Source organism: Cetorhinus maximus, chromosome 9 (assembly GCF_964194155.1).
Source record: "Cetorhinus maximus chromosome 9, sCetMax3.hap1.1, whole genome shotgun sequence".
NCBI classification, from domain to species: domain Eukaryota; kingdom Metazoa; phylum Chordata; class Chondrichthyes; order Lamniformes; family Cetorhinidae; genus Cetorhinus; species Cetorhinus maximus.
Genome location: NC_135887.1, coordinates 85,343,722 through 85,362,397, shown reverse-complemented (window position 1 = coordinate 85,362,397; position 18,676 = coordinate 85,343,722). Strand labels below are relative to the sequence as shown.

At 45.1% G+C, this 18,676-nt stretch overlaps 1 protein-coding gene across 2 annotated transcripts in view; it reads left to right on the top strand.

Annotated features, from left to right (window-relative positions):
• LOC144684776 (tetraspanin-32-like) overlaps positions 1 to 18,676 on the top strand; it is a 73,072-nt gene that overhangs the window by 32,913 nt on the left and 21,483 nt on the right. Inside the window, exons 4-5 of one of the 2 annotated variants that reach the window (XM_078548985.1) lie at positions 1,936 to 2,010; positions 17,971 to 18,072. In XM_078548985.1, the coding sequence (XP_078405111.1) occupies positions 1,936 to 2,010; positions 17,971 to 18,072 (177 nt within the window). The remainder of the gene's footprint in view (positions 1 to 1,935; positions 2,011 to 17,970; positions 18,073 to 18,676) is intronic. The other variant, XM_078548986.1, reaches the window with a different exon arrangement.

Genomic DNA, 18,676 nt, shown 5'->3' with positions numbered 1-18,676 from the left:
TATTGTATTCTGTGCTCTGTCTCTCTCTCTGTCTCTGAGAGAGAGTAATAAATCCCAGCAGGGTTGACGGCAAAGCCTTTGAAATGATCAGCCATTCCGAACTATGTAATGAAAGCTGGAATGCAGTTTTTGGATTTCCAGATGGATATTGCTAATCAAACCCCTCTCCACAACTCAACTCAGCTGAACAGCAGTAAGGATGCTCCATTTGGCCTCTCTCCAATTCCCATCTTTAACAAGCAATGGCAGGATCAGGATTCACTATGATAGACAAATAAGTGTACCTTCATTTATTGTTTAGGTTGACACTTAATGAAGCAGTACAGGATGGTTAGTATCTTTGAGTGTATCTACCAATGAGAGTTGCCAAGTTTGGGAAAGAAGAGACTATAAGGGATAGCACAATGAACACAAGAAAGTATAAAGTGAAGAAAAAACTTCTCATCCTATTGAAGGTCCATAGATGAATTCCATCATGGTCTTCCACACCACCATCTAGTAATCCTCTACTTGAAGGAATACTAAGGTTGTATTTCCTCTACCTCCCCTGAAAAGAATCAGAAAGTGCCATTAAATACCTTTCTAAATATGACTGCCCTTCTCAATGGCAAAGGCGGTTCTCCTGTAAGATGTGCAATTTTGATTATCCTACTCATTAAAAGAATATTGGTACATTAGTAATTTACATCAATCCAAACACATTTAAAAACTATCCATTGAACACAAACCATTGGCCATCTTTGGCAGTTTGTTCTCCATGTCCTGTAGCCTGTAGGGAAAAGGTATTTTTTCCACATTTCTAAGCTTACAATTTTATTCTTGTGTCCATTAGTTCAACTTAAACAGATTTTGTACTTCAGTATTATGATCAATATGGCAAACAGCATGTGCCTTCCAGGCTGGAAATGGACCACCAACCATATTCATTCAGGTGCCCAGAGCATAAGAACATAAGAAATAGGAGCAGGGGTAGGCCATTAGGCCCCTTGGTGCACAACAAAAGTATTCAAAAACCTTATAATAAAGCAAGGCACTTACATTGGTTGCAGGGCACTTTTGTGAAATTGGTCTGCTCCAGGATGTGACTAACCATGTGATAAACCCACCATCAAATCACGGCATGAACTATCAGCAGGGGGTACTACAGGAGCTTCACTTAAAGGAGCTCACACCTTCCATTTGCCCTGTTATCTGCATGTCACTGGATCACTTTATCCCGGGTACCATTTTTTCACTTGCTTTCTATCTCTGGCACAACTGTATCACTCTCTCTCTCTCCAGTACAACTGTATCACTTCCCTCACATGCTCTCTCTCCGATACCACTGTATCACACACACTCACTCTCTTTCTATTTCCGGTACAACTGCATCACTTCTCTTTCTCTCTGGTACAACTGTATCACTCTCACTCTCTCCAGTACCACTGTATCACTCGCTCCCTAATCTCTGATACCACTGTATCACTCACTCCCTAATCTCTGGTACCACTGTATCACGCTCTCTCTATCTCTGGTATCAATGTCACGCACACTATGATTCAACTACTCAGTGAACATTAGTTAATTTATTATTCCTCTGCTCAGACAGTAATGTCCTGGTTGCGTTCACTTGTGAAAAATATTGGAGGAATGAAGGGTGGCAGAGGATAAAACTTGGGGATTTATTAAGGCACTGCACAAAAGAACTAGGATCTGGAAATAGGCTGTGTCGACACATGGATTGAGCCTGGGAATATCTTGGTATGTCATGAAAGGTGATATGTAAATGAAAGTCTGTCTGTATTCCAGGAGTCACTAGATTATTCTGTTTCTATTCCTGATGTTTTCATACCCTACCATGTCTATCGCGGGTGTCTCCTCATACCATAGCCTTTATCCCAGATGGATTAGTCTCTAAAACACCTGTTTTCAGTTTTGCATTTCCTCTTTCTGCAGGTACTGTTCTGTTTTGCTCTCCTGTTTTGTGGAGTGGTACAGATGATGTATTGGAGGTCTACTTATAAGCAGCTGGTGAGTCACATTCCAAACCTGGACTTAATTACATTTATTCATTAATACAGCTTGTAACAGACTGGAGAAGTGACAGATTATATACAATGTATACGTTGTAGTTAGTTACAGAGAACAGGTATCACTGGGAGGTGTGATACTTCTATTAAGTGGCAGTGCAGTTTCGTTAACCTCCATCAGTGCCCTTCATTTGGCCATGGTCAGCAATAATTTAGAAAAGACACTCAGATGGGATTTTGGAGAAGCAAAACTGCTACCCTAGACCAGTGATAAGTGCTCTTTGGCGCTTGATACAATAGAGAGGAAGTTTTACTCTCGGGGGAATTCTAACTCCGAAGATTGGGTGGGTTTCAGTTGGATGAGAAGTAAAAATGTAAAAAAAATCTCAAGCGCAAGAATCGGAACATCAAGATGTAGAATCAATTTGGGTGAAACCAAGAAACAGCAAGGAGCAGCAAACATTGGTGGGAGTTGTTTATAGGCCACAAAACAGTAGTGGTAGTATAGGGAAATCAGGAAATTAGAGCTGCATGTAACAAGGGTAATACAGTAATCATGGGGGATTTCAATCTACATATGGACTGGGTAAATCCAACCAGCACTAATGCTGTGCAGGACGAATTCCTGGAATGTATACAAGATAGTTTTCTAGAACAGTATATTGAAGAACCAACTAGAGAACAGTTCATTTTAGATCTAGTATTTTGCAATGAGAATGGGCTAATTAATAATCTTGTTGTAAAGGAGCCTTTAGGGAAGAGTGACCATAATATGATAGAATTTTACATTAAGTTTGAAAGTGATGTAGTTCAATCCGAAGCTAGGGTGTTAAATCTAAACAAAGGAGACAACCAAGGTATGAGAGGCAAGTTGGCTGTTGGTGGATTGGGAAATTGTATTAAAAGGTATGAAGGTAGACAGACAATGACTAGCATTTAAAGAACTAATACATGGATTACAACAAAGTTACACTCCTTTGAGGCAAAAAAACCCAACAGGAAAACTGATCCAACCATGGCTAACAAGATAAACTAAATTTTGTATTAGATCAAAGAAAGAGGCTTATAAAGTTGCCCAAAAAAAGTATTAAGTCTGAGGATTGGGAGCATTTTAGTATCCAGCAAAGGAGGACCAAGAAATAAAAAGGGAAAATAGAATATGAAAGTAATCTAACGAGAAACATAGAAATGGACCATATAAGCTTCTATAGATACCTAAAAAGGAAAAGATTAGCAGAGATAAATGTGGGCCCATTACAGGCAGAGACAAGAGAATTCATGATGGGGAATAAAGAAATGTCAAAGGAATGAAACAACTATTTTGTGCCTGTCTTCACGGTGGAAGATACAAAAAACCTCCCAGAAATATTAGAGACCCAAGGGACTAACAAGACTGCAGAACTGAAAGAAATTAGTATTAGTAAAAATGTAGGACTGGAGAAATTAATGAAAGTTGGTAAACCTCCTGGACCTGATGATCTACATTCTAGAGTGTTGAAAGAGTTGGCTGTAGAAATAGTGGATGCATTGGTGGTCATCTTCCAAAATTCTATAGCTTTGGAAACAGTTCTTGCAGATTGGAAGGTAGAAAATGTAGCCCCACTATTTAAGAAAAGAGGGAGAAAGAAAATGGGGAGCTAGAGGCCTGTTAGCCTGTAGGGAAAATGCTAGTCTATTATAAAGGATGCGATTACTGGAAAGTTAGAAAATAATGGTAGAAATGGACAGAGTCATGGATTTATGAAAGGGAAATCATGTATGATAAACCTGTTGGAGTGTTTTGAGGATATAACTGGCAGAATGTGTAAGGGGAACCAGTGGCCGTGGTGTACTTGGATTTTCAGAAGACTTTCGATAAGGTCGCACACAAGAGTTTAGTACATTAGAGTACATGGGATTGGGGATAATATACTGGCATGGATTGAGAATTGGTTAATGGACAGAAAACAGATTAGGAATAAATGGATCATTCTCAGGTTGGTAGGCTGTAACTAGTGGGGTGCTCAAGGATCAGTGCTTGGGCCCCAGCTGTTCACAATCCCGATCAATGATTTTGATGTGGATACCAAATATAATATTTCGAAGTTGATACAAGATGATACAAAACATGGTGGGATGAGTGTGCAAAAACATGGCAGATGGCATATAACGTGAAAAAATGTGAAGTTATCCACTTTGGTAGGAAAAGTAGAAATGCAGAGTCTTTTTTAAATGGCGAGAGGTTGGGAAGTGTTGATGTCCAAAGGGACCTGGGAGTCCTTGTTCATGAATCACCGAAAGCTAGCATGTATGTGCAACAAGCAATTAGGAAGGCAAATGATATGTTGGCCATTATTGAAAGAGGATTTGAGTACATGAGTAAAGATATCTTGTTGAAATTGTATAGAGCCTTGTTGAGACCGCACCTGGAGTATTGCATACAGCTTTGGTCTCCTTACCTAAGGAAGGATATACTTGCCATAGAGGGAATGCAACTAAGGTCCGCCAGACTAATCCTTGGGATGGCGGGATTGTCCTATGAGGAGAGATTGAGGAGGTCTCTATTTTCTAGAGTTTAGAAGAATGAGAGGTGATCTCATTGAAACATACAAAATTCTTACAGGGCTCGACAGGGTAGATGCAGTAAGGATGTTCCCCTGGCTGGAGGCATCTAGAACCAGGGAACACAACCTCAGAATAAGAGGTATGGCATTTAGGACTGAGATGAGGAAGAATTTCTTCACCACAGAGGGTGGTGAATCTTTAGAATTCTCTGCCCCAGAGGGCTGTGGAGGCTCAGTCATCGAGTATGTTCAAGACAGAGCTCGACAGTTTTCGAGATAGTAAAAACATGCAGGGATGTGGGGATGGTGCGGGGAAATGGTGTTGAAGCAGAAGATCAGCCATGATCTTGTTGAATAGTGGAGCAGGCTCGAGGGGTCAAATGGCCTACTCCTACTCCTACTTCCTATGTTCCACCTCCAAATGCTCCCATTTCCAGTTTTAATGGAGGAAGGACAAGTGCAGGCAACCAACATGCTGGGTCCTCATTTAAATATTTTAATGAGGCTTCATTCCTCAGATTTTTTTTCTCTGTTTTAGCTTTAACACTGGGCCGAACAGGTTTCCCAGACTTTGGAAAACCTGGCAGCTGAAGGGAGGCGACTGCTGCATGGAATGGATTAGTGCATTTCCTGCAATGCTTGTGGGCCACGAAGAGCAGGGGTACTTCATCCTGATTCCTCAAACAAACCTGTTAACCTGCCTGCCTAGCAATAGTAAACCCCCCCCCACCCCCCCATCCCCATGATCTGATCCTTCGCAGCCCGTGATCTCATCTCAGCTTTAATCCCCCTCCCCCCACCAACATGTTCTCCTGGGACCCCCCCCCATTATCCTCTTTCCTCCTCCCCCATTTTATATGGCTATCTGTGATCTTCTCCTTTCTTCCCTAATCTCTCTGCAATCCCGTGATCTTCTCCATCGTGACCCCCACTCTTTCTCTCTCGAGGCCTCACCCATTGATGTCCCCTCCCCTCCACTCACCTACCTGCCTGACAGCCGCAGAGCTTCCCAACTTGGATGGCTGCAACCGGGAAATGGAATCCAAAAATGGTAATGATGTTCTGCTGCTCAATTTACGGGACCTGGGAAAAACACGTAGTCCTGGGTTTCCTGACCTAGCAGAAAGGGTAAATAGGGACTTGGGATAGGGGCTTTAAACTGGTGGAACACCCCCCACCCCTCCTGTGCCGCACCCTGTCTTTTAAGAAATGGAATGGCCTAACAGGAGCGCACAGAACAGACTAAATTAAGGAAGGACATAAATGGCTAGGGAACAAATAGGCCAAAATTTTGACCTCAGCAGGGGCAGGCGGGGAAGCTGACTGCTGCCCGTGATCAAGGTTGGACCGTGATTTCACGCTGGCAGACCAATTAAGGCCCACCAAGCATGAAACGCGTGCTGCAGCGCTCAGCGCTGCCTGTGTAGGGGGAGTGGGGGAGGAGGGCGAGCGTGCAAGTTCGTGCATGTGTGCAGGTACACGCAGGAAAAGCTCCCTGACACACACAGCTGCCTCAGGGAGATGAAGGTATAAAAAATTAAAAGTGAGGCATTTTAAGATATTAAAAAAACATGTCCCCTCATGTGACTCATGAGCAGGGACATGTTAGAAATTAGTATGAAAATTTTTTTTAAATGATGGATCGAAACCTCATTCCGCCTGTGGGTGAGGTTTCGCAAAAAATGCAAAGGCTGCTTGGCCTTTTCACATGCCCGCCAACTGTAAGGTTGGATGGGCAGCGATAATTTAATTAAATTACGTTGTTAATGGCCTTAAAGGCCTTTTACTTGTCGGCAGGTGCGCTGCCAACTCCTGCGCACACCTGCCAACCGAAATGTCATGTGAATGCGTAATGACATCGGGACACTCGCCCGATGTCATTGCGCGTCATTTTACGCTGGTCTGGATAGGGCGCGCGCCCGCCCGACGAGAGAAAATTCTGCCCATAAGAGTTGTAGGACAGAAGTGTAAAAATAGAGTTAAAAATAAAATGAGAGAGACTGTTATTAAAAATGAGGTAAAATATCTGTACAGCAATGCACATAATACCCATAATAAAACAGAGGCACTGGCAGCAACCATAGGTTGCAAGGAACCAGATATCGTTCAGATTACTGCAACATGGCTCCAGAAAAATCAGGACTGGGAATTAAACATTGCAGGGTGTCTTGATAATAGTTGATTGTGGTTGTGGACTCCAGTATTAGATTCCACACGGTACTCTGTGCTATACACAGGGCTACCTGACCTGGGGGTTGAAGGTCAGATAGCACATGTTGGAGCATGTCTTGATAGGGTTCAAACATTGCAGATAAGTGTTCATGTTAGGAAAATGTGTTATCAATAAAATTAGCTCAGATACAATGTCGACAGTCTGTGTGCATCATTAAAAAAAGAAACAAGACACAGGGTTAAACATATTTCGAAAAGGTTGAGGGAGAGAAAGGGGAAAATTTTCTGACCTTATTAGGCACAACATAATGGTAGTACAGAAAAGTGACAAATCCATCAGTAAGACAGAAATAGAATTTATGTGGATAGGCAAAAATGATAAGAAAAATACAAATTAGGGAAATGAGTGAAAACAAAACAGCATAATAATCATGAGGGATTTTAACTACTCCGAACTTAATTGAATCAAAGAAGTAGGTAAAGGGGGTAGGGAATGGACTCCCTACATCAGGTGTTCATAAACTGTGGGATGCGACCCTCAATGGGCTTACAGAGGTCACATTTGGGGCCGCAAGTCGCCCCTCTTCCAAGATAACAATGGTGACTGTGGAGGGGAGACTGCCCAGTCTGGACAGACGGGACAGCCTTGGACCAGTAAATCAATGTCACTAAACAGCAAGGGGTAAGCAGTGAACCCAAAGTGCCCTTGAACATCAGAAATCACTTTTAGCAGTGAATTCAACAGTGCTGAAATGTTTGCGTGTATTCTTGGCACAGGCAGTAGCAGGCAAGTGTAACTCAGTCACTGGCTTATTGCGGGAAAAACCGGGAGGTCATGTGGCTGAGCCGAGAAAGCTAGTGGTGGCTTCAAACTCTACTGCGTTTCTACTCCTGTCTGCCTGTTGTACAGGCTCCTTACCCCAGGATACTGACTGTGCTTTGCGAGCACCGACAACGAGACCAAAAGTGGGGAAGGGGGAGCGGGGCTAGCAGTGTGTGGGAGAGAGTTGGGAAGAGGGGTGTGTCTGTGTGCGTGCATGCGTGCGCAGAGGAGCTGATTACAATGGGTGTGGACAGTGGGGGAAGAGTCTTCTGTCACCAGGAAATATGAAGAGGTTGGCTGAAACCTCCATGGGTATATAAAATAACATTTTTACAAAGTATTTTAAAAACACATTTTCACATGCAAATTTTAATTATATACTGAATGTTACTCTGCTACTTTACTACTGTTTTGTTTTTGTTGGCATCTGGGAGAGTATTACTTTTCAAGTGTTAAAATGGAGTCACATTGGAAAATAGTTTGAGAAGCACTGCACCACATTGTGCACGGGACTTTAATCTAATAAAAGGGAACAAACCAGAGCAGATAAAAGTAGAAAATGTAGAGGAACATTTAAGTAGTAGGGACCATACTATAAAACTTTAAGATAATAATTGAGAAGGACACAAACATGTGTCCTGCCGCTATGACATGAAAGAGATCACAAGCTGTTTAAATCAAACTTTACCGTTTTTCTTATTTAAAAAGTGGACTTTGCTGAACCAAAAGATGGTTGCTATAGGTCACATGATTCACAATATGGCTACAGTTTCTGGAAATTTCCAGCAGCAGTTACAGAATAGAGGCTCAACCCTCATTTTTGTAGAATCTCACACCACTCATTGTAAGGACATATTACAATCAATGAAACCAGGGACCAGCAGATGATCTGTCTCCCCAACCTGGTTCTATAACAAAGGGAGAGCCATTGAAACTCATTATACGTGCAGAGTCGCTGAAAGCCACCATCTATCTCATAAGATGAACAATGGATTTTGACCAGAGGCATAGAAACTGCTTATAGCCTGCAGCTGACTCATGAATAGCTGCTTAACCTTAACCTTAGCTACTGGCCTTTGGAAAGTATTAATATTACATTTCTAGGCTTGCAACTCAGCCTGCTTTTAAACTCCAGCTTGTAAACATCAAAGCATGACTCCAGGCTGACCAACAGCCTGCATCAAGTCTAAGCCTCCTAAAAGCTTGTTTTCAGTGGAAAATTCCTGCCATCGCCTGCCGAGCAAATCAAGTCTCTGTATCCCAACCTCATTTTCCTGTGTTACCATCAACTTAAAGGAATTCTGCAACTCCTCCTTCAGCTAGCCGAACCCGTCTGAACTGTAACTCCTCCATGAAGAAACCCTCGCTGGATCCTGACTTTCTGGACTCTGGCAATCACTTGAACTGATCTTCATATCTGTGGTGCTTTTTCTTTTAAGTTATTCATAGTTGTGAAAACTCCTCTTTCCAATCCTCTTATTGCGTGCTGCTGTGTTTTTAGGAAGTTGCGACTATTCCCCGGGTTTGAATGCATGAATAAACTATACTTCTGATTTAATCAGAGAGAGAGAGTTTGCTGCAAGTCACTGCAAATTGACCTCACAAACAGAGTGTTTGGGGAAATATGCCACTGCTTATTTCAAAAAATTAAAACACCCCTGCTTATGGACAGATGGTGAGAAAATAAAGGTGTTCAGTTTTGCCTCTTTCCCTTGTCCATAACACATGACAAAGACCAGGGTAATAGATGGGAGAAAAGCCGGTTTAGAGAGACTGAGATCAGAACTTTTGGAAAATAAAATGGACAACAAATATTAATGTAGAATGTCAATAGGAAACATCTAAAATTTCCTGTTTTTATTTTTCTGCCTCTATAGGATTTCACTATTTTATGTTCATTGATAATTTTGTTTCATAATCCTACTTTGCCTTCCTAACTTTTTTTACTGCTCTCCGAATCGCTTCATATTTTCCCTTATCGTGCTCTTCCCTGCTGTCCGTGTACTTAGTGTATGCTTTTTTCCTTATCCTCAATTTTTCCCTTGTCTTTATTCATCCATGGTGTCTCATTAGTCTTTAGTTTGCTCTTTGAATGCCACACTTAAAACTATTGTAAAAAATATCTTCATTTTTTCTCACCTGGATAATTTGGCCGTAATTTGTTGGAAATTTACAAGTATTTGCCATACTATGGAACTTTCCTAAGCAGTTATCCTCTGACTAGCCTCAGGATATGCCATTTCCTCACAGAATATACCTGAGCAGCCTTAAAGGACAGTTAAGCACAGCTGTACCTTACCAGCTAAACAACACAGCCGTGGTCCAGATACCAGACTGCCTGCTGCCCATTAGCAACCCCACAGGAGATCAGCTAGTATTAATTAAACACTTGATTAACTATTGGTTGAGCTGCTAAAACAGCAGACATGATTCAGAGACACTAGCAATTAATCTGATGCAGACAGCCCTGGATTTATGTCAGTATAATTCTGAAAGCCTTCACTCAGTATCTATTACGTATGGAGCCTAATGTGAATGTACAGCCCATGGCTCAGGGCCTCATTTAATGAATTCTCTGAGGTCTGTGAGCTATCATTAATAGCTAGAGATTGAATTGAGTTTTGCTTTGTGGAGACTGACGAGATTTCTCAAGCAGACCATCCAATAAAGCTTGTTTAGGAAAGGCACACAGAATAATTTGTGTGGTTTTGCTGCATCTCCAGCTGGATACATCCATTCTGTAAGATATTTACACCATCTAAAATTAAACTACCCTCCAGAACCTGACCCTATATTGACCCCTGTATAGATAAAGGAGCAGCAATAATTTCCCCATAACTAAACTTGATGTATATTCAAGTTCAAAACTAACATCCCAGTGCTGATTACACTTTGTGTGTATCTGTCTGTCTCTCTGCTGATGTCAAGTGCTGATACTATTGTTACTGACCCTAATACAGGTTCAAGCTTGGAGCAAAACCTGGGGCAGAATTTTGCCCTTGACGGGTGGGCGGGCCCAATCGACTCAGCGGCGGGCGGGCAGCCGACTGCCGCCGCCAAAACGGGCCGCGCCGCTATTTTGCGCAGGTGGGCCAATTAAGGCCCGCCCAGTGGGTTTGCAACTCCCGTGGAGAACGGGAAAATAGTCGCAGAGGCGGGCGTGCTCAGACCGCCGGATCCAATGGGTAGCCGGCAGTCTGTATAAAGAGTGGCCAGGCAGCCTGCTTGAGGCAGTGCACCATGGCCACTCGAAGAGGGAGAGAGGCTGCTGTCAGGGAGCAGGAGGAGGGGGGCAGGCTGCAGGAGGGGCCAGCGGGGGGGCCATTATGCCCCTCGCTTCTCCGATGCCTGCCTTTCTGTCCTCCTCCAAGAGGTGTCCAGCCGTCGAGATATATTGTATCCGGATGATGGGAGGAGGAGGGCCCCCCATGTCACCAGGCAGGCGTGGGAGGAGATAGGTGACACAGTAAGCGCCCATGACGATGTGCGGCGCACAGGAGCACAGTGCCGCAAACAATTCAATGATTTGCTGCACTCTGGAAGGGTGAGTACCATGTCAGCCTTGACCATTTGACCCAGCAGGTAGCCTTAGCGTTTGACTGCCCCCCCACCCCATATCTTAGTGCCGTTACTGCATTGGGCATTTGGCGCACGCTGGGTGGGCAAACAGATAGTGACCATGCTTACATCAGCCTTAGTGGTTGAGGAGAAGATGGGTTCTCCCTGCTGCATATGTTGGTGTTTGTCACATTTGAGTAGTGTGGGGGCAACCTGCAGGGGAGGCAGCTAGACACATACTCAGAACTTATCACCAGTAGTGTGGACAGGAGCCGCTGGAGGCCTCAGATGGGCCACTGTGGTTGGGGTGTGGCGTGCACGTGTAGAGTACATGAGCGATCAGCCCCAATAAGCCCTCTTCTCTGTTCTGCAGGCAAAAACTGAGCACAATCAAAGGGAGTGCCAGAGCACTGGTGGTGGGCATGCCCTGCTCCAGCGCCTCACCACCTTCGAGGAGCAGGCCCTGGTGCTGGGGAGGAGGCAGACGGCCAAGGCGGCAGGTGGCGGCGAGGCTGGGGTCCAGCGGCCAGGTATTTGAGGGCCACAGTCCCATCCACTCTGTCTGCCCACCATTCAAAGCACTGATGATTGCTGCAATCGTTAATGCAGCAACACTGCTCATTCACAGACTGATGCAGTCAGACGTGTGGGTCATACACAAAGAGCCCTCGCCCCCTTGAGGATGCGCGTCTCTAGCACCTTCCAAAGTCGCTTTATGCCATTTGTGACCACTATCCCCATGGTCTAACATGCCATGGCATCGCTGCTGCACAACCAAAGACGTTTTGCATCTTAGGGGGTGGTTGGTACCTCCACCACCCTTTCAGCCAGTGCGCCCCACATTACTCTGTCCAAAAGGTCCTCAGCACCTCACCTGTGAACCTCATGGCACTCAACTTAAATAAATGCCACCATGTTACTCATCCCTGCGCCAAGGGGAAATGTTGCCTTCTGCCCACCCAGTCTATGCCCCTCTTAACGGTTATGAAGGTCAATAATGTGACCTGTCAATCTCCTGTGATCCACGGCAAATGCCGCAAGTGTTTGGAATGTATCCTCAGCATCGCAACTCTCCAGGCCAGCATGCATCCAGGTCAGGAACCTCTGCGCTCTCCCCACTCCAATGGCACATAACATTCCATGTGGCATTCCTGAGGCCATCTGACCAGCCTGTCTGTATGCGCGTGTAATGTTTGGGCCTCCTCTTGACTCTTTTCCACCCCACCAATGTTCGTTTCCTATGGGTTTTGAAGAGTGAGTGACTTATGAGGCTGTGAGGGAAAGGGATGAAAGGTTTAACTGACTGTACGCTAACTGATGCACTGTCCTTGTTGTTAATTTCAGCATCACTACCGCATGGCCGTGCCCAACGACACCACAGCTCCCCCCTCCACACCTGAGGCCCAAGACGTGCAACTTGCGGCACATCATTTCAGCCAGCCAGGCACCAGCGCAGACATAAACACCTCGGTGGGGAATTTAACGTCGGCTAGTGTTCCGGGTCACAGTGGAAAGGGCACTTCACAATCGCTGGAGGAGATAGCAGGGACAGAGAGTGCCGATGGCGCCAGCAGCCGGAGGGCTGCAGGGGACCAGGCACATGCTGAGTCCGGCAGTGATGATGTGCCTCTGGAGTTGTCACCAATGCAGCAGCTGCAGGACAAGCGGCAGGAATCGCGTTTGCATCTGGAAGGGTTGCATGAAGGTGTGCTTCAGTTGGTCTCTGCGATGGAGGAGTCCAGGCAGAGTGTCAGTGATGGCATGAACCTCAGGACAGAGCTTCAGGCTTCCTCCACTGCGAGATTGGCGACTCTCATGGAGAGGGGCTTCGATCGGATGGAGACTCTTCTGATTGGGTACGCTCTGACCTGCAAGCCCTCACAGCGCTAATGGCCACAGGTGGTCATTCCCAATGTGGGAGATGTTCTGGGCACCAAGTGTCGCCGCTCGGTGCCCATCCATCTGTGGTGAGCAGGGAGGTCCAATATGACCTCACGTCGGCGCAGCAGCTGCCTGCCGTCGCTGTGAGCTCCTCTCAGGGCGCTCCAGATGAGGGCAGCAGCTCCTCCACCCCTCTGCCAGTGACCGTTGCATCCGTTGAGGCTACGACAACTGGGGAGGTGCCAGTTCTGGAACTAGCCACTCCCTCCCAGGCGGGGCCATCACAGGCTCCATGGGCCAGAGGACACCCGCCAAGGTCATTGACGCCAACAGGACAGCAGAGTCAGCAGCCTGTCTCACAAGCCACTCCAAGCGATGGGGTGGCACCTAGACGTAGCACCCGCAAACGAAAGCATAAGGCACGTTAGGCACTCAACGGGTATGTCACTGGTGATTTTGTGTTGGCCTTAGAATGGGGAAACATATACTTATGTTTGCAATAGAGACGTTTCTGTTATATGTTGGACAGAATAAAGTCCATTTTTCTGACCATGGCTGAGGGTGTTTCCTTTGTGGATTTGTCTGTTTCATAGATATCTCATGAGTGTTTGGGTGGACATTGATGTTTATGTACTAAGCCCTTAGGTGCAGCTGATGAGGTGGAAGATGTAGCACCTAAGTGCCACATGTGGAAGTGCCAGGCAATGCTGGTCCTGCTGATCCATGTGTGTGGAGCTAGCTGAAGGTTCGTTGGATTAAATTGTCCCGGGTGTCCCTGCCTCCTTGGTGTAGTAGTGGGTCGGCGTGCTGCCCCTCATCATTGCCCTGTGCTTCCTCATCCTCTGAGCCACTGCTGGATTCATCCTGTACAGCCTCATCCAGTGTGTCAAGGTCTTCATCATCAACTGCATCCCCCCTTTCCAGCGCAAGATTGTGCAGAGCGCAGCATGCTACCACTGTCACAGAGACGCGATCTGGGGGGTACTGGAGTGCGCCCCCTGAGTGGTCCAGGCAACGGAAGCGCATCTTCAGAAGACCGATGGCTCTCCCCACCACAACCCTTGTGGAGCCGTGGCTCCTACTGTACCACTCCTCGGCTTCTGTTCTTGGATGGCGGAGAGGTGTCATGAGCCATCTTCGCAGGGGATAGCCCTTGTCACCCAGCAGCTACCCATCCAGCCGAGCCGGAGCACTGAAGAGCCCCGGCACCTGGGAGTGTCTGAGGATGTAGGCGTTGTGGGAGCTGCCTGGGTACCTTGCACAGTGGAGAGGTCAGAACCCATACCCCCAGGCTAAATGGAGGCCTTCGGAAAGCTGCAGGCCCGAGAAAGATTACTGTCTGCAAACTGGTTTCAAAGTACACAAAAAACTCTTGGAAATCGATGTGAACTGCTAACAATCAAATAGGCAACTTTAAAACACTTTCTGCATTAAATACTTCATGGAAAACATGAACAACCCCTCTGAGTCCACATATCCCACCAGTACATGAGTTTTAATAAAAAATCTCCTACCCGCCTGCCCATTGGGTCCGTGCGCCAACCCGAAGTTCGCACGGGCCCCTCAAAACGTCGACAATTGGCAAGTTAAGGCCCTTATTTAATGGCGGGCGCGCGTCCCACTGCTGTGCGTGCCTGCCGACCGAAATATCGCGATGCCGCGCGCTGACGCGGGATGCTCGTGCGCCATTTTAAGCCCTGACATGCGGGCTCCGGCCCTGCACGTCAGCCAGAAAATTCTGCCCCTGGTTTCTGGCCCTTTACAGGTACTTCCTGATACCTCCTGTTACTGATGTCAATACCAGTTCATTAACCACATTGATTTTCCCATTACTAATCTCAGTACACAACAAGAATCAAAACCAGATATCTCCATTATTGATGCCAGTGCAGGCCCAAGATCAATTGTGAAAACCCCAATACTTATTCCATTATAGATCCAGGCTTAGTACTTCTATCCTGGTAATTGACCCTGGTACACTTCCAGCCAGCACCAGTATTGATACATAAATTGTGATCCTAGGCCTGGACTAGGATTGATATCCCTGTTAATAGTTCTGATCCAGGTTCATGTATGTACTTATACTGGTCCATTATCAGTACACATCCTGGATCATTGCAGACATCACACTTACTGAGGACAGTCCAAGTCCAGGATTGACAATGATAACCTAGTGAGTTACACCTAAGCCAGAACCAGGATTGATGCCCTTGTTCCTGACCCCAGCCCCTATTGGTGGAAGAGCAACAAAGTGATTCTGTGGTCAAGGCTCTTAACTTAGGAGGAGAGAGATTCATTCAACTGCACTTGATTCTATGCAAAAACAAAGATGCTAAGAGACATGGATGATGTGGATGTGTGCAGGGTTTTAGACAGTAGCTATGAATATAGGACCAGAGTCTACATAAAATTAACAACTCTCAGGAATAACTAGAAATAGAGTCTAGATATTGCTTTGAGGTTAAATAATTACTCCAGCATGAAGAGGCAGCAAAGTTAGGAGTCTGTCAGAAAGCACAATTCCCATGTAAGCATTGAAAATGCTGTGCACTATTGCACTTAAACCCATTAGGCTGTTTTGCTCATTAATTCATAGATAATTGATCATACATTACACTATTACTATACTTTAAAAGTACTTTATTGGTACAAAAGCACTTTGGGACATGCTGAAGTCTTGGAAGGCACTATATAAAATGGAAGTCTTTATTTCTTAAGGGGCCAGTCTACCAAATTCCAATCTTACACATGTAATGTGCTCCTACCACTCACAGAAAGCAGTTACTGCACCTGAGTCAGCTCCTTGACTATCAGGATTCTGAAGGAAACAACAATATATTGAGTACTATCGCTGACATTGTCTACAATCAGTTTTACTTTTAGTATTTCCCTGGTGCATGGTTTAGTAAAGAAAGGGCAGAGAAGGGTCAACAAGAGATACCAGATAGCATCGAAATTATACTATCTAGAACTGCTGCTTTATGATGTATTATAACTAAAGGCAACAAAAGAAGAGCAGTGTCTCCAAGGTTGTTACATAACTATTATATATGCCTCTGAAAGACCTGCAGACAACAGGCAACATAGGGATGGCACTGCTATTGGCCGTATAGGTGACTACTGCTGTCAGTTTTTATGTCTCAAGCCTCTTCTAGATCAATGCAGAGTACATCACCAGAGTACATCAATAGACTCCAAATGCATTACTCAATAGGGACAACAACTTCATCTCCCAAATGGCAACAACAGGTCGATAGGGCTGTCTGTCAATTTCTGACTTTAATAAGCAAAGGGGCAACCGATAATGTCCATCTGTCCACCAGTCCTCTAGCCACAGTGGCCCATGTGAATGTGAAAGGTGTTCTACTTCACCAGTATACAGCTGAGCAGTGACCACCAGTAGGTACAGTGTCACACAGGTCCACGAGTCCTTTACAGGCAGCACTCACAATGCTTTCATTTGAAGGCAATCGTACGAGGCATGTTTGAAGGTGAAGGCAGATGGGCAGGAAGGCTTTTGGAAGATGAAGGTGATGTTCTTCAGCCTTGACACTTACTACACCAATGTTCTTGGGGAAACAAGGCAACCTTTTCCCACTCATCTCATACAACAGCTCTGCTTCACCAGCCATCAGCCAGGGATGCGGTTCCAGGTGCTGTGTTTACAGACTCAATTTCCTGCACTAACATTAGTTTTGTCATCCACATCTTTTTGCCGGCTATCTCTTTTAACAAGTTACCAGTGCCAGACTCTATTCTGGCTGGGAGATTACTTTAAATAAAGTATGATGGCAGCTCCCAGAGGATCTTGAAGCATTGACCATTTATGATTTGTGAAAACTAAATGCTTGCAGTCCTCTGGCGTGGGAATGGAAAATGTATCTAAGTCTTTACCTTTTTGTAGTTTTCTACCTATCTCATTGGACTATCAACTTTTGAAGAGTACACCCTTCTGTGCAACACAGCATGAGTCTCGTCTCCTCACTAAATTGAGCACTTTCTGTCTGTAATCAGCAAAATGGGCAAAGCAACTTCTTCCCTTCTGCATTTTCCTGGGATCTTACTGTGTAATTCTCCACCAGGTTACCTCTGCACTAATGGGGAGCCTCGATTATTTGAACTTGAGGGAAAAAAAAGTGTTTGCCCGTGGCAGAAGCGGATCTGCCCTGGCAACTCAGAGGTCCGGTTGTGGCAAATCTTTCAATGGAAACCTAATTCTAATTTGAATAGGTTAGTAGCAAATGAAAATGATGCCCAGTGAGCTTGGGTTATACCACAATTGGCTGGGAGGCAGAAAATCCAGACAGATCTTGTAGAACCTTATCATTAAAGGCTAAAATAGATAGTTGCTCACAATGACTAAATGCAGACACGTGGACAGCATTGTTTCTGATGCAGAAAGGTTGGAGGTTCTGCTGCAGCAGGTGCACTAAAGGAGAGTGGCCCTATTTGGAATTTGGAACTGAAGGCCAATGCAGCCCCCTAACTACCCCACACACACACACACACACACACACCCCCCCCCCCCCCCCCCCCCACCCCTGCCAGTCAACAACGTGACAAACACTCAGGACTACATGGATGGAAAAAGGTCCAAAACTGAGTCTATGCAGTTTCCCAGGTCCCTTTGTACCACGCTCCAAATGTGAAAGATGTTTGCTGCTGTCAGACCGAAGACAAAGATAACTAGTTTTGCTTACTTTCTTTGTGAGGGTCTTTAGATTGTGGTAAAGATTCAAACTGGACACCTGGGCTATGTAAATGACTAAGCCCAAAAAGACATGAGTTCAGAGTACCTTAGGTTGAGCACATTTCGGGTGCACATTCCATGACTCACAACAAAGATAAGGGGGAAGGGGAGGGAAGGAAAATCAGCAAAACAAAATGCAGCTATATTTTTTAATGTTTACATTATTGCTGAAGAGGTGTGTGTGTGTGTCTGGTTATATGGTTGTAAACATTTGAATACAATGTGTCTCATCAGGTAGAGAATGCAGTGAAGGACGTGTATGATTTTCTATATGATGATTTCACGAGAAACAGCTCCAATCATTCAAAACAGGATTTGATAGCCATTCACTCAACTGTAAGTAATGGTACAATCTGCTTCCACAATCCAAGATTTCTGTTACAGTGGAGATTTTTTACCAGCGGAGAGTTTTCCCCGATTCCCATTGACTCCAGTTTTGCTAGGATTCCTTGATGCCAAACTCAGTCAAATGCGGCCTTGATGTCAAGGGCAGTCACTCTCACCTCACCTCATACTGATTAAAAACTATGGAATGTAAATATTACAGACACCTGACAACAGGACCTGCATTTATATAGCATAAAATATCCCAAAGTACTTCACAGGAACAGTTTCAAACAAAATTTGGCACCAAGCTACATAAAAAGATTCTAGGATAGATGACTAAAAGAAATAAATTTAAAGCAGAGTCAGAACTAGAGAAGTTGGGAGGCTTAATGAGGGAATTCCAGAGTGTAGCACCTCAGCAGCTGACAGCACAGTCGTCAATGGTGGAGCAGTTAAAATCGGGGAAACTCAAGAGGCCAGAATTGATGGAGCAGAATAATCTGGGAGGGCTGTGGACTGTAGAAGGTTACAGAGATAAGGAAGGGCAAGGCCATGGAGAGATTTTAAAACAAGGATGAGGAAGTTGCTAGATTGGTAGCCAATGTAGATTAGC